The sequence below is a fragment of the Myotis yumanensis genome, unplaced genomic scaffold (genome assembly GCF_028538775.1).
Source record: "Myotis yumanensis isolate MYYU_CA2020_CCGP unplaced genomic scaffold, mMyoYum1.0.hap1 SCAF_2, whole genome shotgun sequence".
Classification (NCBI taxonomy): domain Eukaryota; kingdom Metazoa; phylum Chordata; class Mammalia; order Chiroptera; family Vespertilionidae; genus Myotis; species Myotis yumanensis.
In genome coordinates, this window is record NW_027223753.1 from 66936073 (window position 1) to 66961802 (window position 25730).

Sequence of the window (25730 nt, forward strand, 5' to 3'; positions counted from 1 at the left end):
AGTGGGTGGCGCACGCTATGGCCTAGGGATTCCAGGAACTGCAGGCCTAGAGCTTGCTTTCCAATAAAAAAAATTGGAAAAAGAAAAAGCGGCTGGATGCTGCCGCCCTGGGAAGAGCAACTCCAGGAGGGGAAAGCCTCCCCAGATCCCACCCAGCCTGGCTGGTGTGCTGCGAAGGACCATGCACCAACCTTGGCGGTGGCCCCCATTCCGCTGCCCCTTGGTCCTGCGGCTCACGGCCACTGGTGAGGTGCAGGAAGCACAGCCCCTCTGACTCCAAAGCCGATCACTCCGATAGCTGCTACCCATCCTGCTCCACAGTGGATGCAGCGCTGCCAGGCCCATGCCGCATCAGCTCTGGCTTCCAGCTTCCTGCCTGCCCCTTCGTATACTATGTGCAGTCAGGGGCATGGCTTCGGTCTCCCTGGCCAATAGCGCCACAGCGCAGCCAGAGAGTGGCAGGACACAGCCACCAGCGCTGACTGGGATTGATTTGGCCATGTGACTAACGTCATGTGCAGTTACACTGCATGTTTACATTTATAGGGAAGCAGGGCAGCCTGCTCCTGCTGCCCAGGCCACCTTCTAGACCAGCGGTTCTCAACCTGCACTATGCTTTAATTATGTTCAATTTGTAACAATGAAATTGGGGGTCACCACAACATGAACTGTATTAAAGGGTTGTGGCATTAGGAAGATTGAGAACCACTGTTCTAGACTAAGAAAGGCCCACTGATCTCTGTGATTCTCCTCCCATCCGGAATCAAAACCTCTTGGGGATGAATGATCCCAGCGATGTCCCCAGCACATACTCAGTGTCACTGTCACAGACATTCCCAGTCATTACAGCCCGTTCCCCAGCCCGCAGTGCCCTGCTCCACCCACTGCCCCTCCTCACCTGTCACCCCCTGAGGACCACCTTATGTTATCCTATCTGAAATGTGAGCAAGATATCAAATGCCCCCGTACTTTTTTTTTTTTCAATAGCTCCCTTGCCCTACCTTTTTTCCTCTAAAAACCTTGCATTTTAAAAATATATATTTGATTGATTTCAGAGAGGAAATAGAGATAGAAACATCAATGATGATAGAGAATCATTGATTGGCTGCCTCCTGCACATTCCAAACTGGGGATCGAAATCTCTTGTGGCTTTTTCCCCGGCCAGGCCACGATCCGCGGTGAGGGCAGGAAGAGGGAAACCGGATCGACCCTGATCGCCAGCCAGGCTTAGGGACCCCACCCGTGCACAAATTTCTTGCACCAGGCTTCTAGTTTAGTAAACAATGAAAAAGACATACATGGTCCTGTTCTTCTCAAGAGTTAGTATTCTAGTTGGGGCACGTTTTTCTAAGATCCAAATCCATTTATCCAATTTCTAAACCTCTTCATCTGCCCCAAGACAATTCAGAGTCAACAAATCTAAGGCCAAACTCACTTTCCCAGCACAACTTTGGCTACTCCTGTATTTTTTTACCTATTCATTGCACTAAGAAGGAAACCTTGAGAGTCATCTTAAGCATTTCCTCTTCCTCATTCTCACAGCCAGTGAGACTCTTAACACATTGCGTACCGCATAGAAATCTGTAAGACATACGCCAGGGACCACACGTTTTTGTGCAAACTGCACGTTATTTAAATCATCATAATGCACTTTAGGTGTTGTTTTTCAATAATTATAACATTTTTATTTACAAAAACAAAGTTCCTAGTACTTTTTAAAAAAATACATTTTATTGATTTTTTTACAGAGAGGAAGGGAGAGAGATAGAGAGTTAGAAACATCGATGAGAGAGAAACATTGACCAGCCGCCTCCTGCACATCTCCTACTGGGGATGTGCCCGCAACCCAGGTACATGCCCTTGACCGGAATCGAACCTGGGACCCTTCAGTCCGCAGGCCGATGCTCTATCCACTGAGCCAAACCGGTTTCAGCTCCTAGTACTTTTTTAACGTATGGTACTGTGTAAAACATTTTCCTCTACGAAGAAGGACCAAACAAAATTTATATAAGTGTCTAGATTCGTTCCTTTTTCCATGGGCGTGAAAAACGAGAACCCTCGTGAGCGGTCCTTAACAGATGGCGCACGAAACACGAGAAAACTGAGCGGTACGAAATGTGTTAAGTCCTGTCATGCTAGTTTGAAAATTTCTCTTAAATCTATCCTTGCTTTCTCTTTGTTGGCACTACAATGAAGGTTCTCACAATTTCCATCTGTACTATCCTAATGACCTTATCTATTGTTTTCTCCTCTGGATATCTACCTACTTTTATTCCAACCTTCATGCTAATATCAGAAATATCAAACAAATCTGATTAAAATAGTTTGATTCTCTATCACAAAGAGAAAAAATTTCAGTATCCATAATGTCTCAAGATCCTTCACAACTTGATCCCAAGCTGTCTTTCCAGCCTCCTCTCTCGTTACTTCTTCCCCATTTTTTACTTCAGCCACAGTAAACATTATTGTTTTCAAAAATATTATGCCTCTTACACCTCTATTTCTTTCCTTCTCAAGGGAATGCCCTATATTTCCCCTATGAAAGTTTTCTTCACACTGTCCTTCTGCCCTTACGGCATATTGTAATTTCTCCTACAGACCAGGTTGAAGGACTACAGTGGAAGCCATCAGGCAAAGTTAATGGCTTCCATTGCAGAGATTGTATTTTTCCTTTAATATTTTTTTGTTGATTTTCTTTTCTTTTTCTTTTTTTTTTTTTTTTTTTGAGACAGAAGAAGGGAGAGGGAGAGAGAGAAACATTAATCGGTTACCTCCATATGCACCCCTACTGGGGATCAAACCAACAACCTGGGTATGTGCTCTGACTGGGAATCGAACCAGCAACCTTTTGGTACACAGGATAATGCTCAACCAACTGTGCCACAGCAGGCAGGGCTTGCTTTTTTTTTTTTCTTTTTTTCTCCTAATATTTAGCACATTTCTTACTATGTCTGGCATATAATAAAAACTAAATAAATATTTGTGAAATTAGTTAACTATGGAATTCTGCTTTGAAGCATAAAAGTATAAACTAGGATTCAAGAGCAGTGGAATTTATTAAACATTTCTTATTTAATTCTTAGATTTTATGCTGCATGTGTAGTTCTTGGGCTGCAGTATTTACATGAACACAAAATTGTTTATAGGTAAGTGAAGTTTTGATGCTTAATGGTTTACTTTGGTGTGTATTAGAACTAAAGATAATTAAGAAGGATATTTTGTGTTTAATCAGCTTCTTAATTTTCTCTTTTATATAAGTGACCTCGCAAAAGTTAAATTCCAGTTTTGAAAGACATGGTTAACACAGGAATTATATGATGGACCTCTTTGTTCCTGAACCTCTGCCCATTATGTAATTATAGTAGTCAAATTATGAGTTGGCCTCTGATAACACAATTCTCCAATATTCATCCTGGTGAATACTTTTTTTAAATATATTTTTTTATTGATTTTAGAGAGGAAGGGAGAAGGATAGAAAGATAGAAACATCAATGATGAGAGAGAATCATTGATCGGCTGCCTCCTGCACGCCCCCCACTGGGGATCAAGCCCACAACCCAGGCATGTGCCCTTGGCCGGAATCGAACCTAGGACCCTTCAGTCCGCAGGCCGACGCTCTATCCACTGAGCCAAACCAGCTAGGGCATCCTGGTGAATATTTTACATTCAACTTCAGAAAACTTCTGTAAAACTAGTACCACTAAAAAATTTTTCATTTTAAGATAAGTAGCTTGTACCAGAGTGCAAAGCATCACCTGCTGCTTCATTAAGTCTTGCTGTCAACTAAACAGTGTATTTTGGTGACAACTTATTTATGTCTGCTGCAGGCTCCTTATCAAATTGCAGAACCAGAACAACTAGTTCATAGCCTAGCAACTAGTCTATGGGCCACACTTTGAATAGCATTGCTCTAGGCCAGCAATTTTCAAACTTTTTCATCTCGTGGCACTCATAAACTAATTACTAAAATTCTACAGCACACCAAAAGTATATTTTTGCTGATCTGAATAATTTTGATTCATTCATATCAGATGGCTATTGTTGTGTTGACTGTTGTCATTTTTTTTATTGACAATCTAAGGGAAAAGAGGTTAGTGCCCTGACTAAACAATCAAATATTGCATGCTTTAAAAATTCTTGCAGCACACCACTGGAAAATCGCTGCTTTGGAGTAGACATATGGAAAGCCAGTCAGAATTAGGAGACTATAAACATTAGTTTACTCAAACTTCTAACAGTATTTTCCAGGTAAGGGTATCCTCATGGTCCTGTTTTACTCACAGGATAAACTATTTTTAACTTAATTTGTAATCATTTAGTATGGATAGATAGCTTTCTCTTTATTTTGAATTACTCTCTTAGAAAGTTAAACCTGCCCCCTAACACCTTCTTTGTACTGTTAGACATTTTTTTTTTTTATGGATGGTGTATAGGCAAATGCTTAAATTTCTTTCATGTTTTTAAGTATATATTTAAATAGAGAAAACATTCTTTATTAAATACATTCTTCTATATAATGAAAATTATTCAGAAACTATATTATGTAGAGTAATACATTTTTCAAATGAAAGAAAAATGAATGTTTCTAATATAGTATTTAAATCTCAAATCACAATTTGAAAAAGTTGTTTTTAGCAAAGAGAAAGTATGGCTCCTAATGAAATGAATTTTTTTACTACATTTTCTACTGATTTTATTGATTTTTTTATTTGCATTTTTTTAATCCTGAACAGAGATTTGAAATTGGATAACTTATTGCTAGATACAGAAGGCTTTGTGAAAATTGCTGATTTTGGCCTTTGCAAAGAAGGTAATCAGACATTTTAAAGTTTCTTTTTTTAATATATTACTATTCCTTTGTACTTTGGTAGTTTTCAAGTTTATCTATGGAAAGTAGAATGTATTTTTAACTTAATTTATTCTTTATTAAAACATTATGGATTATTCATATAACCTAATTGTCACATATTAAGAATTCTGTGGGTATGAATAAAGTTAGGTTTTCAGAAGTCAGAGTATAAAACAAAGATTCTCTTTGTATGATTAATAATTCTATCACTATTCTATAAAAACATTGGTTAAGCACCAAAGTTTTCACTATGCTGGGACTATAGAGTAAATTAAATAAACCTAATAATTTCTCTCTAGCTTCTTAAAACTTTTAACACTTTTAAATAGGAAAAATATATATCAAGAATCCTTTCTATATATTCAAAAGTAAATAAATAAGTAAACTGAGGACATTTGAATCAGAGGTAGCATAAGGAAGTGTACAGAGCTCGGACTTAGGTACCAGATAGTCTTAGGTTTTGAATCCTAGTTCTGCTACTTATTTGCTTTGTATCTTTGAAGGAGTTACTTTTAACCTCATTGAGTATTTCCTCAGTTATAAAATAAATGTAATCATCCTTGTTTAGGAGTATTTTGAGAATTGGAGATAAGTATGTGACACAGTGCTTACTTAATATATGGTAAATAGGTATTCTTTCTTATCTTTACATTTAATACATTTTATTGTTAGGAACATTATCTGCCTGCCCCTCCACATTGGTAGCTTCTTATTTCTTATTCAGCTTTGTTTCTATAGCATAGTATAGTGCTTGGCACATCTTAAGTATTCAGTGAATGTTCAGTTAATAAGTAGTTAGATGATGCCCTGGCTGGTGTTGCAGTGGTTAGAGCATCAACCTGCACACTAGAGGGACACAGGTTCGATTCCAGGTCCAGGGCACATACCTTGGTTGCAGGTTCCATCCCTGCCCCCAGTTGGGGCATGTGTGTGAGGCAACCAATCGATGTGTTTCTCTCACATCAATGTCTGTCTGTCTGTCTGTCTGTCTGTCTCTCTCTCTCTCTCTCTCTCTCTCTCTCAGAATCAATGGAAAAAATGTCCTCACTCTGGGTGAGGATTAAAAATAATATTAAGTAATTAGATGAATGAATGAATGAATGAATGAAAGAACAGATGAGCTTTGTGAGTATATGTCCATTAGTTACCCACTGACCTCCTAATTACTGAGTTCAATAAAATATTTTTCTCTTACTGGACTTCTCTGAATTGAACAATGTTGATTTATATAATTTTGTTCTTTGGCATCTGCCCTTAGACCATTGCTCTTCACTGCTAGTTTTTAACTAGCAATTATATATTAATGATCCTCAAATCTATTATTTCCCTTCCTAACATATATATTCAGCTGTCTACTAGACAGCTCTACCTGAATAGTCAATAAGTATCTCAAATGCTATATATTAAAAAAAATAGTTTCTTTTCCTTAGATAGTCTAATTCATAGTTGATGGTGCCACAGTCCTCTCAGCCTCCCAGTTTGAAAATGTGGAATTATCCTGAACTCTGTCCTCTTCTCTACTCTCCATATCTAGTTAGTCATCAAATTGTGTTGACATCTGTATATATTGGTTTTTCTCCAATTTCCTGTAAGCTCCTTAAAGACAAGAATTGTGTCTTACTCTCATTTTTATGTCCCCACCACGGCATGGATGCCAAGAATATAATAGGTATTCAGAAAGTATGTATTCAATAACCAGAATAAGTGTATATTTCTCATTGTCATAAAATATAGTACATTATCATAGTAATAGCTAGCCATTTTTGAGCACTTTCTATGTGCCAAGCACTTTGCTTCATATGCTGCATATCCAGTTAAATTATAACTATCTTATGAAAGTTGGTAATACAGCAGAGGAAAACAGGCTTTGAGGTAAGACAACTTTCCCATGCTCTCATGGCTAACAAGTGGCAAAGCTGGTTTTTAAACTCAGATCTTTATGACTCCAGAGCCTGATGTTAACTACTTACATGGAGTTCTACCAATTTGAAGTCTTAGGTAATTGGGCTTACTTTCAATTTCCTTTAAATTTATCAGAATTAATGAAATATAACTATATTACTATAAGTGACATGATATACAGTATATGCATTACATTAAAATATTAAGATTTTATAATATTACCATTTAAAAATTAAGGGGGAAAAGTTAGAGTAGTTTTATGCAAAAAGTATGACATGTTTTAGTTGTATGACCAAGGCACAGAATAAAAATAAAGAAATTAGTTCTGTTTCCATCTTTGTTAACTTTTTCCTAATGTTGGCCAAGGCATTTAAAAGGATTGTGTAGAACTTACGTATATAGATATTATATCAACTCTTCTTACAAATAATATTTTTGAAGCAAAAGTAATATGACCAATGTTAAAGAAATTTTGCAAAAAAATTTCTCACCCTTTAAGTCTTGGTCTTAACGGACATAATTAAGTTAATCTCAAATAAAACTTAGTAAATGCAAACCTTTTCATATTTAGAATTAAGGTCTTTTCATTTAAGTTCTTTCATAAGAAAACAGTTATGAGCTTTTAATACTTCAGAATACATTGAAACATCTTCAATATGTAGAATGTATATTTGATTAAGTAAATTATGAGGAACATATGTTTGAAAACTAGTTAACTAAAAATATTAATACCATATCTCTATATTATGTAACATCTTTGGTGAACTCTTGATTTTCCATGTGTTTGCTTTGTGGTATTTTCCAAATTATATTTAATGTTATTTTTATAATGAAGCAAATAAACTTACTGAAAAAGATTGAATTGAAAAAATGGTAAAACTTGAAATTCACAGTCACTTGTGACTTGTAATGACAAGAAAGAGAAAATAAGTTAATAAAGTATGAAAGTCATTTTTACCCATTAATTAAATAATAAGGTTGCTATTTAGCATAGTTTTCTCAATACCAACTTTTAACATTTTCTTTAAAAGTCTTTGGTATATCTTGAGTTTGGTCACCATGCACTAATATTTAAATTTTACCTTTTTCAGGAATGGGATATGGAGATAGAACAAGCACATTTTGTGGCACTCCTGAATTTCTTGCCCCAGAAGTATTAACAGAAACATCTTATACAAGGGCTGTAGATTGGTGGGGCCTTGGTGTACTTATATATGAAATGCTTGTTGGAGAGGTAAGCAGTATAAAGTAGTGAGAAAGAAAAGAGGAAAGATGATTGAAAGAACAAAACATGTCATTTATAAAACTACTTAATATGTCTCATGCATAAATGGAACTTAAGTTTCATAAATATTTATAGTGTACTAATAATTGCCTATGATTCTGTATTACCTTCACTGTCTTTTTTAGATTTTTATGTCATCTGTGGAATGCATTGCCAATATTTTGAAAATAGTTTCTTATATTTTGGTATTGCTATGTTATGATTCTAAGATATAATATAATTGAATATTTCATAGGAAATAGAATAACAGGAAAACTAATAAACAGATGTCATGTATACTTATAAAGAAAAGTCAGGCCCTAACCAGTTTGGCTCAGTGGATAGAGCATCGGCCTGTGGATTCAAGGGTCCCAGGTTCGATTCCGGTCAAGGGCATGTACCTTGGTTGCAGGTACATACCTAGTAGGGAGTGTGCAGGAGGCAGCTGATCGATGTTTCTAACTCTCTATCCCTCTCCCTTCCTCTCTGTAAAAAAATCAATAAAATATATTTTTTTAAAAAAAAGGCAGCTATACCTTAGTCAAAAACAAATGTTACTTTCAAAAACAGGATAGCAGAATTGAAAAGATTAACTTTCTATTTTCTTTAGATTAACTTGATACAGTTCTGGGGATAACTTAGTTGTTCACAGAAATTTTACCACTGAGGAAAGTGAATTATATCTAATAAATAAAGCAGTAGTAAGAGGCTAATCTGTTTTGTTATAAATTCTTGGATATGATAAATTAGGGTGGAATTGGGAAAGAGTCCTATTTAGATAAGTAATTGAAAACTACTTAGAGAATCTTGATGATCTCAAGATGCAAGAAAAATTATCTTATTGGATTGGTTCATTGTTCTAGTTTCTCTGGTGCCAACAACTTTTCTTGGCATGAATAAATGAATGAAGGAATGACCAAATTATTGAATGTCAGAAATTTCGAAAATTTTTCTCTGTGATTGTCATGTACCCAAACAAACAAATAAATGATTTCAGTTCATCCAAACAACATTGGAGTGAATACTTGGAAAAGGAGGGAAAGAAATAGCTAATTAAAAGGTTTATCATGTGCTAGGCACTATTCTGTGTGCTTTATAAATTTTAGCGTATTTAATTTTTCAGCAACCTTTAATAAGCTCAATATTAATCTACATCCATTTTCAGATACATAAATGGAAACAGAACTTAAGTAACTTGCTCAGAGTCTCACAACTGTCATGGGGTAGGGCTTGGATTTTAAACCTGCTTGTCTGAAAACCATTATATTTTGCTACCTGCAGGATAGGGTATTGAAGCCACCCAATCTTGTTTCTGTCCTTCGACTGATGGTTCAGAACTAAATTTTTTACCTCTATTTAGGAAAGGTGCTGTATGCTGTTTTAGGATTGAAAGGTGTATTTTATCCCTAATCCTGGGTGGTCTTTACTTTTAAGAGAGCCAGAGTATGTATTCATCGTAGTTGTTTCTGTAAACTCTGGCATACTTGAAATCCCTTTTGAAAGTAACATATTTGTTGCTTTGTGTTTTTTTTAAATGTAGCATTCAGATACATATGAAATTTAATTAAGTTACTAAAAATTATATGCTTGCTTAAAATTTACCCCTCCATATTAGAGATGACATGCAAAAAATATAAGTTTATTACAAAATAATAGAGAATTAAGAGCCAGTTGATTATACTTCCTCCATTTCTAAAGTGACTGGAGGATTGGCAGTGAACAAGTGAGGAAGCTACTGTTGCATATTTTTTTTAAAAAGAGCTTCTAATTAATTAAGACAATGGAGCTATCTATTACTTCCGAATTGCTTTTTGAAATTCCGTTTATTTTTAACACCTCCATAAGAGGATAGTTGGGAAAAGAGCTAAACTTAAAACTCATCAGTATGCTTTATAATTTTATAGCATTGATGAAATTTTAGCAATCACATTTTTTAAACTATTATAAGAGTGAGGTTTGGCTGAAGTTTATATCTAATTTCTCTGTCATTTACAAATAATTGAAAACTCCCTGAACATATCCTGCATATTCAAATTTGTATTTGAAAAATTTTTTAAATCTTTATTTTTGAAGGTATTACAGATGTCCCGTTTTTCCCTGCTATTGACCCCTTCTAGCCTACCTCTGCATCCCCCCCTCCCCCCCATGCCTTCACCACCCTATTGTCTGTGTTCATGGATTATACATGCAAGTTCTTTGGTTGATCTCTTCCCATCCACCTCTCCTTCCCTCTGAGATCCAGCAGCCTGTTTCATGCTTCTATGTCTCTGGATATATTTTGTTCATCAGTTTATTTTGTTCATTAGTTTCCACATATGAGGGAAATCATGTGATACTTGTTTTGAAATTTTCTCTGTATTTGTACAAGTTTTGAGGACTGGAAAGACTACAGAAATAAGCTAATGAATGTACCAGGTTTCCTTTCCCTCTGCCAAATGGGGTGTCACAGAAGTAACCTTACATACTGGCGTTAGATGCTTGACATCTGAACAGATAGTTGCATTTTTACATATGTTTAAAACACATTTGTTGTGTTTTGTTGTTAGCTTATAATCTATTTGAAGAAACAAAGAACTTTAACATCTTAACAAATATGAAGATAAACTTTTACTTATAGAATGACATTTTAAACACAAAGTTGACTGATCAAGTCAACAAAAGTGCTTTGTATTACTACTTGAAGTTCTGATTGCAAAGCCTTGTGAAATAGAATTTTTCCCTGACTTACCTCCATTCCTGAAACAAATTATATTGTCCCATATACTAGGTATTTGATTTATGTATTTTGAATGAGTGAATGAATAAACTAAAGTTTTGATAACTGAAAAGTTTGAAATTACCTTAGATATGCACAGTAGGATGGGCAGCTCAGCTTTTGGAAGTTGGGTTCTGAATTCATTTTCACAGATTCCTCAGGTCAAAGAGCCCTCTTTCTCCATTGATACTTGGAATTACTGCTTGGTTCTTAGTCTTTAATATCTTATAGGAAGCAAGCAATCAATTCTAAACCATCTGAAATTCTGAGGTGATAAGCCATATTGTTTAACTACATTTTCAGCATGGTTGAGAGTTTATTTCTTTGTATATCAAAGAGTCACCATTGTCATTCTGAGTAATAATTTTAATACTCCGCTGCTTACTGAAATGCCCCAAGATCTGTTGTGTATAGAGCATAAAATATGCCTGGGAATAGGTAGTTTTTTCTCTTAATTTTGTTGGCAACTGCTGCTTAGTGCAGTCATTATGTGACATCTGCAAATGTTCTAATTGTGTTTTGTAACTGTTTAATACTGACTGTGAAATTCAAAGCATATCAATATCTGATCCATTTTCACAAACTGTGCTTCCCTCCATAGTAACACTTACTACCATATTTACCTTACCCATTTTCTTCTGTCTTTCCACAATATTGAGCTTCTTAAAGATTGTTTATTATCTACATGTTTCCCACTATGTAGTAAGTACTTAAAAGATTTACTGTCTGGCTATATAAATGAATGAAATAAAATGGGATGAAATTAAAAATTATACTAGAGGCCTGGTGCATGAAATTCGTGCACTAGGAGGGGGGCGGGGGATCCCTCAGCTTGGCCTGCACCCTCTTGCAGTCCGGGAGCCCTCGGGGGATGTCCAGCTGCCAGCTTAGGCCCGCTCCCTGCATAGGCCTAAGCCGGGAGTCAAACATCCTTAGCGCTGCCACGGAGGCGGGAGAGGTTACCACTGCTGTGCTTGCTAGCCATGAGCTCAACTCAGGGCTTCTGGCTGCATGGCGCTCCCCCTGTGGGAGTGTACTGATCACCAGGGGGCAAGTCCTGTGCTGAGTGTCTGCCCCCTGGTGGTCAGTGCACTTCATAGCGACTGGTTGTTCCACCGTTCGGTCAATTTGCATATTAGCCTTTTATTATATAGGATGATTTGACCAAATTTGTTCAGGTCTGTGAAATAAATTTAAGGAATATTTCAGAAAGTATATAGCAGGGGTCCTCAAACTTTTTAAACAGGGGCCAGTTCACTGTCCCTCAGACCGTTGGAGGGCCGGACTATAGTTTAAAAAAAAAAACTATGAACAAATTCCTATGCACACTGCACATATCTTATTTTGAAGTAAAAAAACAAAACGGGAACAAATACAATATTTGTATTTGCATGTGGCCCGCGGGCCGTAGTTTGAGGACCCCTGGTATATAGTGTATCCTCTGGGCAATAGATATATATCTGTTGTAGCTTCTTTTGTCCTTATTTGTTGGGTGTTTTGGTGGTGGTGTCTTATTTATGTGGTTTTTTGTTTTGTTTTGTTTTTCACTGCCTGGTTCTTGATTGTGCTTTGGATAGGTGATAAGTTTTCACTTTATTGAAAATTATTTTGACTTACTCAAAGATATTTCTTCTAGTCTCCCTTTCCTGGTGATGATGAAGAGGAGGTTTTTGACAGTATTGTAAATGATGAAGTAAGGTATCCAAGGTTCTTATCTACAGAAGCCATTTCCATAATGAGAAGGGTAAGAATTAATGGTTTAAAAACTATTTAAATTTTTTATATTGAAGGACATTTCCCTGTAGAACTCTAGAAGTTGTTTTCCAGTTCATAGTTGCATGGTTTAGACAAACACATACAAAAAGAAATCTAAATCTTTGTAGGTTATGAGAATCTTTATCAGTGAAGTTGCTGGTTTTATTTTACTTTTTTTAACTTTTTGTTGTGTTAGCTATTAAGAAGAAATCCTGAGAGGCGCCTTGGAGCTGGTGAGAAAGATGCAGAGGATGTAAAAAAACACCCATTTTTCCGAGTAAGTATGAAAGTTTAGAATTTTTTCTGAAACTATAGCCATTAGGAGTAGGAAACTAAACTGGACATTTTATATTTTGTAATTCAGCTAATTGATTGGAGTGCTCTGATGGACAAAAAAGTAAAACCGCCATTTGTACCTACCATTCGAGGACGGGAAGATGTTAGTAACTTTGATGATGAATTTACCTCAGAAGCACCTATTCTGACTCCACCTCGAGAACCAAGGATACTTTCAGAAGAGGAGCAAGAAATGTTCAGAGATTTTGACTACATTGCTGATTGGTGTTAAGTTCCTACCCACTGTGAAACCAAGCAGACTGACTACAAGATGACCTCTTAAAAATAGCAACTCTTCATTTGCTCTCTGTGCCACCAGTAGCTTCTGAGTCTGTTTTTTTAAAACACATGAAGATTTGTTTTAAAGTACTTCTGATATCTTCTGAAAAGTAGCTTCTTGATGAATTCTCAATGTAAATCTGAGCACTGGAAACAGTTCCATGAAGTTTAAGCTGAATGAACATCAGGTGTGAAAATCTATCACAGATGAATACTTTTGGATCAATAGTCTTTAACAAAAAAACACAGATATGCTCTTCTATAGTCCCTAGTTTGGCTGTATGCCTGCCTTAAGTGGAAGGAAAATGAATCAATTAACTTCATTTAGCTGAATTTTTTAAATGAAAAAAGGGTTTGGGATGCTGTTACTAGTCAGACATGATTCTGTTTGAATAAGGCAAATACTCTTATTTTTTTAAAGAAATAACTGAAATATCAAAAAAAAGTAGTGGTAGTTTGTGCACATTTTTAGGCCTTTTTTAATGAAATGAATTGATGTCTTGTTTTATAAATTTTTTATATTTATTAGGAGAAAACTTTTATTGCCTTATCTTTACCAACTATGTAACAGAACCTCACAGCTTTTCAACAGAGCTACTTGCCAAACACTTGTTTATTAAACCATGAAATGAACAGGAACAATTAAACATCAGCATTTACTTAAAATTTTAAGAATGAGAACTTCTGATTAGCCTGAACCAAGATACTGTGTTAACCTGTATGCATTCCCAAAGTCTAAACACTCAGCATGTTCAGTCATACCTTCCTCCAAAATCAATGAACTCATTAGTGCTTCTTTTGATATTCATTGTACATTTGTCAACCTAGTTCATCTTGTTCTTGTGTCTACTGTAGAAGGGAACTATATCTTTGTTAAAACATAGGGGTTATCATTGTATACATGCTGTGAACATGTATATGTGCAAGTTGTAATGTATTCTATGTTGGTTTATTATTTAATTTCACCACTTCATCACTTTGTACAGTGGCCAAGCAGACACCTCAAACTCCCGCATTTGTTAAGTGCATTTGTACATTTTAGGCCACTGGATCCAGATTTTATATTGGCAGTTACTAAGGGCAAAAGCAATATATTGTAACAGAATGTATAAATATTTTTGATAAAACAGTTTATATTTTATAAAAATTATAACACTAAAGCTGTACCTCAAAAGTCTCAAAAATAATTTGATCAAGTACTTTTTACAACTTTTCAGAGGATCCTTTCGTGGCTTTTTAATGCTCTTATAGGAAAGTCTTTTTTGTAAGCCATGACTTTTCCACTTGCCTGGAGTTTTGGATATTTTTGTTTGTTTGTTCATTTGTTTTTCCCTTCTAGTCCATGACTTCATTGTTTTTCCTTAGTTCAATAATAACATCTTTGATTCTGTGCTTAGCATATTAGATTCATCATACCTCAGGAAAGCAAGTTATTAACTGAACATTCTGAATTAACCATTTAATCACAGTGATCTCATGTCTTAAAAACTGTTCAAGTTTAAATCATGAGAAACACGAAAGTAGAGTTGAGCTGAAAACATTTATAAATATTTCAGCCTTGCCAGAGGGTGTTGGCATGTTTTTGCTGTACTCTGAGAACAATTCAAATGTTTCAGAGATAATTCATATTTCCTTTCAAGTTGATTATTACCTAAGATCCTTTGGGGGATAATCTTCTAGAAGGAGCAATATGTTGTTTCAAGTTATTTTTAAATGCCAGTTGACTTTTGGCAAAGGACAATAGAGGATCTTAGCTTAATTGCCTGGCTTTAAACAGTATTAACACAACATTTTTAAAAAACACTAAATACTTTTGAGGTACAGTCTTTTCACCTTTCAGGTTCTCAACTATGTATAAAAAGCAATGTCTAAAATAGGCTTTTAGCATTAAAAACTGACAGCATTTTTGTAACTACACAATGTACAGAAATTTTTTTTTAATTAAAGCCAATCACTAAAAAAAATTAGAGGGCAGGGTATATTCACACCAGTAAGCTGAAGAAAGCACTAATTTTTTCTGTAGTTTTAAACATATATATATATATTTTAGTCAGATTTAAAATTTTTAAACTCTATAGAGTGTAAATATATTTTGCTATTACTGTATGTGTAAGTGACTGCTCAAGCACTTTGTGAGGAAATTAAAATATTTTAGAATGGTACACTATGCATTCATATGAAATGTGCCTTTAATTATGTCATTCTAAGAAAAAGGTGTTTTGCAGTCATAAATTACCACAGATGCACAAATTAAAGTTTAAATAGATTGCAATTTGTAACTTTGGTTTTAAGTATTATTTCTTTTTGAAAATTTTACATTGATCAAAGTATGCGTTGGCTTTACTGTATTCAAGATCTCAAAGACATTAACTTTAGTTAGCCTTCTTGCAAGTACTTTTTGTCCTGGGGAAGGGCAAAATCATGAAGAGTCACAGCAAGTTGTTCTCTTCACTGACAATAATGGGCAAATTTTGCATCTTACTCCTGTAAGGTCAGTAGCATCTTCTATTCAGTGGATATTGATGGAATGCCTTCTGTGTACTAGACACTGAGGATAAAAGGTAGGGGGGAAACATAAATAAAGAACAGTATGCATTCATGCTAAAATGTAGCACCATATTATATGTACTTTTTTCTTGTTTAAAGTTAACTTATTTTAAGACCTTACCTTTCAGAAAATAGGTTAATGTAAACAGAATATTAACATTTTATAGTCACTCAAAAATTACAAGTGACATATTTTAGAACAATAAAATTATCCATGCTGTTTCTGTAACACAAGTTGGGGGTGGGTCATAATGGAAATTGTTAATACAGGTTAATTAGGTAAATGCTACACTATAGATTCAAATCTAAGAAAATTTTTACAGGTGCTGCTTGTCTCCCCGAAAAACAGGGTGAGTATGAGAAACCCAAAGGAGCAAATAATTTAGAATTCTTATTTATCTACTAACTATATTTTGAGATCTAGTGTTTGTCTAAGATATTAACCTTATTGTGTGTATGCATATGCATATACTGGTATATGTATATATATGTATGTATGTATAAATGTGCGTATATATATTTATAAACATGTACATAAATGTATACATACATTAATAGAGGTAAGCTTTTAAATAACTTCTCAGTGTTAAAAATCTTACATAATTGTCACTTCTAGTATTATGACTAAGGAAAAGCTCTAAGAAGACATCCATAATTTGAGGCATTTCTGGTTTTATTGGAGGTAGGAGTGGTCTTTGGCAACCCTTCACTCCCAATAGCAAACAAACTTGAGCATGAATCTGGACAAGCTAAGGCTTCAGATTAAGTTACTGAGTGCCTAAGCACAAAAGCAAGACTACTAAGAAGTTGGGACGGAAGCTGAGTCCACATAGTAGGCCAGAGAAGTAGGAAGTTGAAGAGGGTAAAAGCCAGAGTGGCAGGGAGCTGGTTTGGAAATGCAGACACCCAAAATAAGTGGGGTTGCCCAGGATGGACTCCTCCAGCAATACCATTATGAGGACAACCTTGCAACAGCAGAACTTATATTTTGTGCTAAAATCCTCCATTTGAAAGTCACTCTCTTTCTAAAGTAGAATGAAATACTTTCTGAAGGAAAGCTTCTCAGGATGGGAACAAATGCCTTTCACAAATTGAAGTTAAGTAAATACACGGTCTGGTGTTTAGTCGTTCACTAAGTATTGATCCCCTATTACTGGTCACCCGGCATTGTGCTCGGTGCGGACAAGGCTCATGAAGTAGAGCCTACGGTTCATGAAGTAGGGGTACGTATACGTCACTTAGCAATGACATTAGTGTGATTCAGACTCCTCAAGGTGCTCTGGGAGTGCACCAGAGATCCAGGCAGGGAGTTAGTGAAGGGTTCTAAGTGGGGGAGGAAGATTTGAGTTTGCCACAGATGAGAGAACCTGGTACTTCTGAGGAAATGAGAATTCATTGTTCCTGTAGTGTGTGTATAAGCCGCAAGGAGAAGGTGAGTAGAGGTTAGGAAAGAAAGGGTCCTATTGTGCAGATGTTGTAGGCACTATTCAGGAGGTTATTTATCACAGGGCAGATCTAAATGTTATGGTACTGGAAGTGTGTGTATTTTTGGGGGGGTCCTCTTAATGAAATCCATGATAATATATGGCTACTGTATTCAGAGCCTTGGCAGGGGCCTGCACAGGTGCTCCTCAGATTTTTTTCGCTTTCTGGTAAGTCACCTCTGCCTCAGCCGTGGAAACATCTTCAGCTCGGATGTGATTAGATTGCCATGTGGAGAAGGGTCAGAGGGTGCAAGACTGAAGGCAGGCACGAGCTTGGGGCCTCTTCAGCAATGGTGGGAAGTGATAAAGACAAGCTAGGATATGGCACTTCGGTGTGAGAAAAAGTTGTATTCTGTTTAGGTGATAGAAACAAAGACTGGACTGACTTCATGTGGCCTAAGAGACCATATACTGACCCCATCACATGAATGTTCCCCACCAATGTGATTTCCACCCATCCTTCAGGGGCCTTTTTCAAGTAAAAAGTTATAGGGCTTTTTGTTTCTCTGTTTTTTACATTTTGTGCTCTGCTTTTTCCCCAGGCAGAATGAGTGTTTCCTCTTCTCTGACCCCCTTGGCCTCTGCACACACCTCCGTCTTGTCTAATGCATCAGTGCAGGGCATGCTTTATTCACCTCTAGCATCTTGCATCTCCAGGGTCTACATAGTGGAGAATAAATGGCTGCTTTTTTCTATACAAAGATTTTAAAATATTAACCCTTTGAACGCCAACCAATATCCTAGGAACTATGCTAAAATTGCCAAGGCATTTTTGCTGATTTTACAGCAGTTTAGGAAAAAAATTATGAACCGCAAGTAAATGAAGTTACATATTCAAAAACTTAAGGAAACCTTTACTACATTTGTTTTCATCTTTGACATATATTGTTTGCTGATTGTATTATAAAATACTAGTAGAAAAAAAATTGCCTATAGCACCCCCGGCACTTTTGGCAAAAGACGGGAGGAGCACAATCGCGCTCCCCGGCACTCAAAGGGTTAAGTATTAGTGATTGAGATCCAGTCTCAGATCAGTTGTTGATGTGAGTTGCAAGTGGGCTGCAATATAACAAGGCTGTTCCTCTGACAAGAGCCACTTGTTGTTTAAGTTCAGTCCTTCTGGACCTACAGAGAACTTTCACATTTATGCTGTCACTTGAAACTAGAGACATTTTGAAAATCACATGGAGGGTAGCAAGAGGCCTGGGACTAGTCCTCATTTTGCTAGTCTCTAGTAGTATGACGCAGGATAAGTTAATTTCACCTTGCTAGTGACATAGCATTTCACCCTAATGTCTTGGTCTGTAAAATGAAAGAAGAGTAGGGCATTCATTTGCACCTTCCTTTTCAAACAAAATCTTCAGTGGTACTCCAACACAAAATCGGAGCAGAAGCGAGCCGGGGGCTATTTCTGAGGTCTTCTATGGAAGACCCTGATCTACACCGTTTGATGTCCATGCTGCTTGGAGGGCCTTCAAGAGACTTTAGAGTGGCCATTGAATATCCATCCTCTCCAATATGCAGTAGAAGAAAACGGTGATAGACTCAAGCACAGTTAAAATGGGTTATCAGGGCCAAAATCTGGACCCCTGATGTGTACTGAAGAGCAGACCACCCCTCAGATGAACAAACTAAAACAGTAGGAGAAGTTGATTACACAGTAGATATTTGTTGGGCCTCAGCAATGTAGGAGGAGGTTGAAAGCTCTTGTTCCATCATTGACTTGTCTGGTGTCTCATAGCCATGGAGTGGAAGGAACCACAGATGCAGTAAGGGCATTCCAGAGAAATCTCTGACAGATACAGCAAGTCTGACAAAATACCTTCAGTAAGGTATTCATTGTGATAAATGTGTTCATCTGGAAGCTCTGTATAACCTTTACATCATAGACCTGCCTTGTGGAACAGTATAGATCACCCCAGCCGTAGGTAAACTATGGCCCGCGGGCCGGATCCGACCCGTTTGAAATGAATAAAACAAACAAACAAAAAAGACCGTACCCTTTTATGTAATGATGTTTACTTTGAATTTATATTAGTTCACACAAACACTCCATCCATGCTTTTGTTCCGGCCCTCTGGTCCAGTTTAAGAACCCATTGTGGCCCTCGAGTCAAAAAGTTTTCCCACCCCTACTAGCCTCTCGAGCATCTCTAAGAGCTGTAGACCCAATTCTTTTATGGTTTTTACTTTGTCACTTATGTCAATTTAAAGCAAACTGTCATTTGGCAGAATCTCAAATTCAACAGGGCATCACTTTTAGTTCTTGCTCTTGCTGTTACTTAGCATACCAGTGATATTCTTTCTCAGAGCTCTCAAACATTTATCCTTTCATAGGCTGTTGCAGATGAGAGAAAGCATGAGAATTATTCTGATATTCTGCAGAGAAAAAGCTTTATGCTCATATTTTCCCTCCTTTTTCACCAAGTGCAAGCTTGAGCATCCTAGAATGGCAGTGAAAAGTCCCCCTGGCCAAGAAATGCCAGCAAGATTTATGAATGGAAGTGTATGTTTGTGAGATGCTGGGGCCTCTGGGGCTAGAGATCAGCTGAATGATGTGTTTGCAGCGACACCTTGAAATCTTGAGATCCTGATGAAAGGAGTGTGCATGTGTAATACCCGGGAGGGAGAGAGTGGAGAGGGGACCTTTCAGGAGGTCCATGAGTGGCAGATGAGATTAAAACTCCAGCAACAGGAAAAGTCAGGGCCATTGACAATTGCAAATATTGGCATGGGCACAGAGGCCTCTGGCTGGATTAGGACCAGATGGGTAATAGGCTGACCCCCTTCAGCTGTTCATCTTGATAATTAAAGTAAATCTTGCACCTGCGATACAAAATTAGCTTAGAAACCAAAGACAACCATGGGCAAAGTACATGTGTTGCTTTGAACACAAAGGCTTACTATCAAGAGGCATCTTGCTTAAGAAGCATTTATTTTGGAAGAAGTAAAGAACAACTTATAGCAGTGATGGCGAACCTTTTGAGCTCGGCATGTCAGCATTTTGAAAAACCCTAACTAAACTCTGGTGCCGTGTCACATATAGAAACTTTTTGATATTTGCAACCATAGTAAAAAAAAAGATTTATATTTTTGATATTTACTTTATATATTTAAATGCCATTTAACAAAAATCAACCAAAAAAATATGAGTTGGCGTGTCACCTCTGACACGCGTGTAATAGGTTCGCCATCACGGACTTATAGCTATTAACTCCTTGACACCTGGACTGGTTTTTGAATATTTTAAAAACTCAACTCTGAAGAGCTTTCCCCAAGAAGCCAGATAAAAGTGTTGCTTTGAATAATTCTGTTAATCTTAGTAATTGAACAGAGTTTTATTTGGAAGCTACAACTAAAGTTCATCTTGAGGCAGCCTCCTAAGTTTCAATAGTGGGTTTAGTAGAAAGAGCACTGGATTGAGGGATCGAGAGACCTGAGTTAGTCCCACCTCTTGCTACGGTGAACTTGGACAGAACTTGCGGTTTCTCTGCATGTCTCTGGTCTACAAAATGGGGATATTGGACCAGAGGGCTCAACCTTAGAATCCATGAAACAATCCAATCCTTGCACTCAGTGTAATAGCAGAGATTGTCAATGAAAGTGGCTTCCAGTGTCTTCCCCCGACTCCTCTTTTTGGGTGACTCTGTTTTAAATACCCGGATGGAAGGGGCCATATTAACCAAGATTTCAACTGCTTTAAAAATGTTAGAATACACAGGAGGGACCCACTTTATCATGGCTCACTCCTATTCCTAACTTGCTAAAATGTAGGCAGCTATGAATGAGGTGGGTGTAGGCAGAAGCTGGCTGCTATGAACGAGGTGGCTGTCCACCTATGTATGAGGAGTTTTTCATACCTCAAGATGAGTAAAAGTCATAACCAATCGTTGGTTTAGAATGTATTGTATTTTAAGTACAGTAGTTCTCCACCCATTCGTGAGGGATGTATTCCAAGAACTCTAGTGAGTGCCTGAAACCTCGGATAGTACCAAATCTTACATATACCATGTGTTTTTTTTTCTGTACATACACACCTATTATAAAGCTTAACTTGTAAATTAGGCACAATAAGAGATTAATAGCCATAAGCATAAAATAGAACAACTATAACAATATACCACTGTAATAAAAGTTACAAGTGAGGTCTCTCTCAAAATACCTTATTGTAATTATCCCTTCCTTTTAGTAAAAGGTGCCACTTGTTTCAGGGGATTCCTTGCTGAAGTCTGCATACAGGCTCAGTGCCATCAATCAAAACATGTTTTCTATTCATGTCTTCCACCCACGAATTTAAAGCCTTTTCCATCTTAACCACTTATCATGCTCTGTGGCCATAACTTTTGCAGTTTGAGGTGCGACAGTAAAACTAGCACAAATTTCTTTTTCCTCCATCTTCCACCTGAATTATTTCTACACTTGTTTTTGAGCTTGCCAATTCTCCATGTGGCCTGTTCTATTTCAGTGCTTTCTGATGCGTTTTCCATCTCATTTTTAAGCTCCAGAATTTGATTCTTTTTTTATAGTTTAAATTTCTTTGGTAAAAGTACTCCTTTATCCATTAATTTTATTCCTGAACCCATTGAACTGAACTGCATTTTTGAGTTTTCTTATATCTTGTTGAGTTTCTTCATGGCTATTTTGAATTTTCTATCATTTAGAATAACAGTCTTCCATGACTCCTGAGCTTTTGTTGTTTCTGCAGAAACCAAACTTGGTTGTTCAAGTTGGCTGATGTGTGTTCTACCAGCACATTTGAGATAGTGAACACTTTTCTTAAGGACTAGTTTTGCCTTCAGTAATTCAGCAGGTTGATAGGTCTTTCATTTTCCAGTAGATGGCACTAGTTTTGGGTTTTTTTTCTTACCAGCACTACTGGTGCCTCAAAGGTCATGGTAGGGGGTATCCCAGTGGTCCCTGGAGTCACTGTCTAGATGTTAGGGTGGTGGGTGTTCCTGCTGTGTCCCTGTCATTTGGATCTTGGGGAACTACCACCATCGTGGGGGAATGTGGTTGGTTGGGTGAAGAGGAGCTGGTTTCATGAGCCTGCCACACAGTTACCTGGTTCCCTCTGTGTGCAGGTGCCTCTGTGCTGCAGCCCTGAGAGCATTGACCAGTTGCAGCTGCTACCAGGCTCCATCATATGGCAGGAGGGAGCTGGATTCTCCAGTGCTGGCACTGTTTCTACTCTTTACCCTCCAGTGAGCATAGTGTGGGAGCCACACCCTGACTTAGCTGGAGAAAATGCGTTATTTGTTGATCTTCGCTTACATTGCCTAGCAGTCAAGTGACCTTAAATCAGTGTTCCTCAAAGAGTGATATGCAAAACACCTACACATCACAATCACCTGAGGGTAGGGTGCTTATTAAAAAAATTCCTGGACATTATCAGGCCAAATAATCTCCATTTAAAATATTCTTTACCCTATGAGTATCCCAATCAGTAAAAGTAACAAAGAATTATGGATATGCAGATTTTATAAAATGAAACATTAAGATCTGAAAATTGAAATCTGTTGGTCTATTTATTTACCAGCATCTTCTCTGCTCAATCTCATGGAGGAAAATGCACATTCTTATCAAGGCAGTGCCTTTCAGTGTCCAGTTCATCACTTCTTGCCTTTTTTTTTTTTTAATCCTCATCCAAAGATATTTTTCCATTATTAGAAGAGTGGAAGGGAGGGGAGGAGAGAGAAAGAGAGAGGAACACCATGTGAGAGAAACAATTAGTGACCAGGGCCAGGGATCGAAACCCACAACCCTTTGGTGCACAGACCGAGGCCTTAACCACTGAGCAACATGGGCCAGGGCACTTCTTGCTTTTTAATACATACATAGGGTGTCCCCAAAAATGTATACACACATTTTGAATAACTATAAAGGCAGTTTATGAAAATATACTTTATTTTCAAAGTTAAGCCATCAGCTGTTAGAGTGTATATACATTTTTCTGGAACACCCTATATAAATTATAAGCCACAAACACTTAAAACTACAAACTTGTTCTTGTTGTCAACAGCCATTGCTAATTCCATGACTTTATTAAAATTTAAAAAAAACAACACGAAACAACTAAATATATATTTCTTAAGCAAAAAACAAGGACTTCTATCAGCTTTATTAGCTACAATAATATGCCTTATTTGTAATTATACATTATAAATTATAAATTACATATAACATGTAATTATAACAAAAACTTTAGTTTTGAAAAACATTTTATTCAAGACTTACATAATTTCAAATATCTTCCAAAATAGTTTCTAAATAGCTAAAAAAGAAAACAAATTCAATAAGAAATTTAAATCATTAAATATGTTTTACTAGTATATACATACATAATGCCAAGCAATTAACATTAGCCCTGGAATGCGTACCATTTCTTTTTCCTTATTAAAGGCTCAATCCAGCACTTTATATACGCTATGTACAATAGGCAAAGTTCAGTGACCACAAGAGTTTGACATTAGCTGCCTCAATTTATAACTGGGGTAGTTTGTCAACAGGGGTGTCGAATTTGAAGTCTGGAGGAAACAGATCTGGGGCCCGAGGATAGATTAGTCTGTAGGACTGCCTGATTGTAACATCAGCAACACCAGCAATATCTCCAATTTCTAAAAGACAAAAAATCAAAATATTAAAAGTATAACTTCTATCCTACCTACATTCTACTACCTAAATTTCAATTTGTGAGATACAGTTGTATAAAATGTCAAAGTGAAAAACAAAACCAAAGCTATTGTTTTTTAAAAATCAATAATGGAATTATATACTAAAAGTCAAAAGCAGGGCTAAAGTTATTATTGGTATTACCCTATTACCTCAAAGGGTTATCATCAGTATTAAAAGTTTTACTACATGTAAAACATTTGAACAATGCTCAGGGCATAGCACTGCAAGTGGCAACCATTATATTGGCCTTCATATTTGAAACTGACATCTCCTTTTTCTTCACAATAAACCTTTTTGAGGATCATAGAAGTAATCCATGAGTGCATTCTTGTGAAGAAATTAACTTTATTATTTAAAGTTCCCTTGTAACATCTCCCTCTTCTGTTATGAGGCTAAAGCCAAAAAGGGATACTATAAATATTGTTCTAAAACTTTTTCCTACTTATTACATCAGAGATCACACAGCTGAATATAACAGCACAATGTAGATGTGTTTCACTATTATAAACACAGTTGAGCATATATATTCTCTATTATAAACAGTTGAGTGTATATATTGAGCTCACATGATACTTGTTCACATGAGGATTTCTACACCCTAGAGCAGTGGTTCTCAACCTTGGCTGCACATTAGAATCACCTGGGAATCTTTTTAAAATCCTGATTTCTGGGCCTCATCCTCCGGAAATTCTGTTTCTTTGTTACTAATGTTGTGGCCCCACCCCATAACAAAGAAACAGAATTTCCGGAGGATGAGGCCCGGAAATCAGGATTTTAAAAAGATTCCCAGGTGATTCTAATGTGCAGCCAAGGTTGAGAACCATTGGCCTAGACTAGAGTATAGAAAGGAGTGGATACAATTTAACCCTTCAAAGTAGTTACCACTTTTTTTCTTCTTTTTATTAAAAGAAATCCTAAAGGACTACCACTTGACAATTATTTGGTTAGTTATAAATAATTAAAATGGATTTTTAAAACATGCCTTTTAATAAAAACTCAAATAAATGAGGTTTTACATTTTCAGTGATAGCTGCCATCAGTGTGCAGCTAACTGATTTTGAATTTCCTTATGCATTACATCGTTTTAGACATAGATACCGATGAATGTCAACTATGTGAATACGAACTTACAGGAAGAAAAGGGCCTTAACTTTCAACAAAACATTTAGTCTAAAACACAAGTAGAAGAAAGTGTCTAGATAAAATTTTTGTGTTGTTGATTAGAATAAACTTTACAACTAGGAATCAGTAAGAACCACCTGTGCCTAGCTTCAGCTTATAAATTCTACCAGAAGACTCAAAATTTCCTTAAAAACATGAGTGGCCTGACCAGCGTGGATCAGTGGTTGAGCACTGACCTATGAACCAGGAGGTCACAGTTCCATTCCCGGTCAGGGCACATGCCCAGGTTGCGGGCTCAATCCCCACCGGGGGGCGTGTAGGAGGCAGCCGATCAATGATTCTTTCTCATCATTGGTGTTTCTATCTCTCCCTCTCCCTTCATCTCTGAAATCAACATATATATATAAAGAAATATGAGTGGAGGCCAAAGGCAATCAGGGCACATTTAAATAACAATTGGTGACTTATTCCTGATCATTCTTCTATATCGTTTACTACTTTTATGATAGGGAAACATGGCCTAAGCCGATGTGAAAGGCTATTCCGAATAGGGTATTATAGTTATCGCAGTAAGTAATTTCATTACCACACTTTTACATTTAACTGCTCTTTTTTCTTTATGAATCTTTTTGAGGATCACAGAATGAATGAATTCATGCTTATAAAGAAATTCACTAACACTTCTGTTTGAAAACAATGCTAAATTAACCCTCTGCACTCCGCTGTCCCCTCTCAGGGGACATCGGAATTCTAGCATATCACTCGG

General features: G+C 36.7%; 2 protein-coding genes across 5 annotated transcripts in view; one reads left to right on the forward strand and one right to left on the reverse strand.

Annotated features, from left to right (window-relative positions):
* Positions 1 to 16184, forward strand: part of PKN2 (protein kinase N2) — a 158669-nt gene extending 142485 nt beyond the window's left edge. For 2 of the 4 annotated variants that reach the window (XM_070405523.1, XM_070405525.1), the window contains 6 exons: positions 3084 to 3146; positions 4734 to 4810; positions 7843 to 7985; positions 12407 to 12514; positions 12722 to 12802; positions 12890 to 16183. In XM_070405523.1, the coding sequence (XP_070261624.1) occupies positions 3084 to 3146; positions 4734 to 4810; positions 7843 to 7985; positions 12407 to 12514; positions 12722 to 12802; positions 12890 to 13093 (676 nt within the window). In that variant the 3' untranslated portion in view covers positions 13094 to 16183. Of the gene's footprint in view, positions 1 to 3083; positions 3147 to 4143; positions 4228 to 4733; positions 4811 to 7842; positions 7986 to 12406; positions 12515 to 12721; positions 12803 to 12889 lie in introns of those variants that run through there. The other 2 variants (XM_070405521.1, XM_070405524.1) reach the window with 2 other exon arrangements.
* A 7065-nt stretch (positions 16185 to 23249) lies between these two features.
* GTF2B (general transcription factor IIB) overlaps positions 23250 to 25730 on the reverse strand; it is a 39186-nt gene continuing 36705 nt past the window's right edge. Inside the window, exon 7 of the mRNA XM_070405526.1 lies at positions 23250 to 23784. Within this exon, the coding sequence (XP_070261627.1) occupies positions 23651 to 23784 (134 nt within the window). The 3' untranslated portion in view covers positions 23250 to 23650. The remainder of the gene's footprint in view (positions 23785 to 25730) is intronic.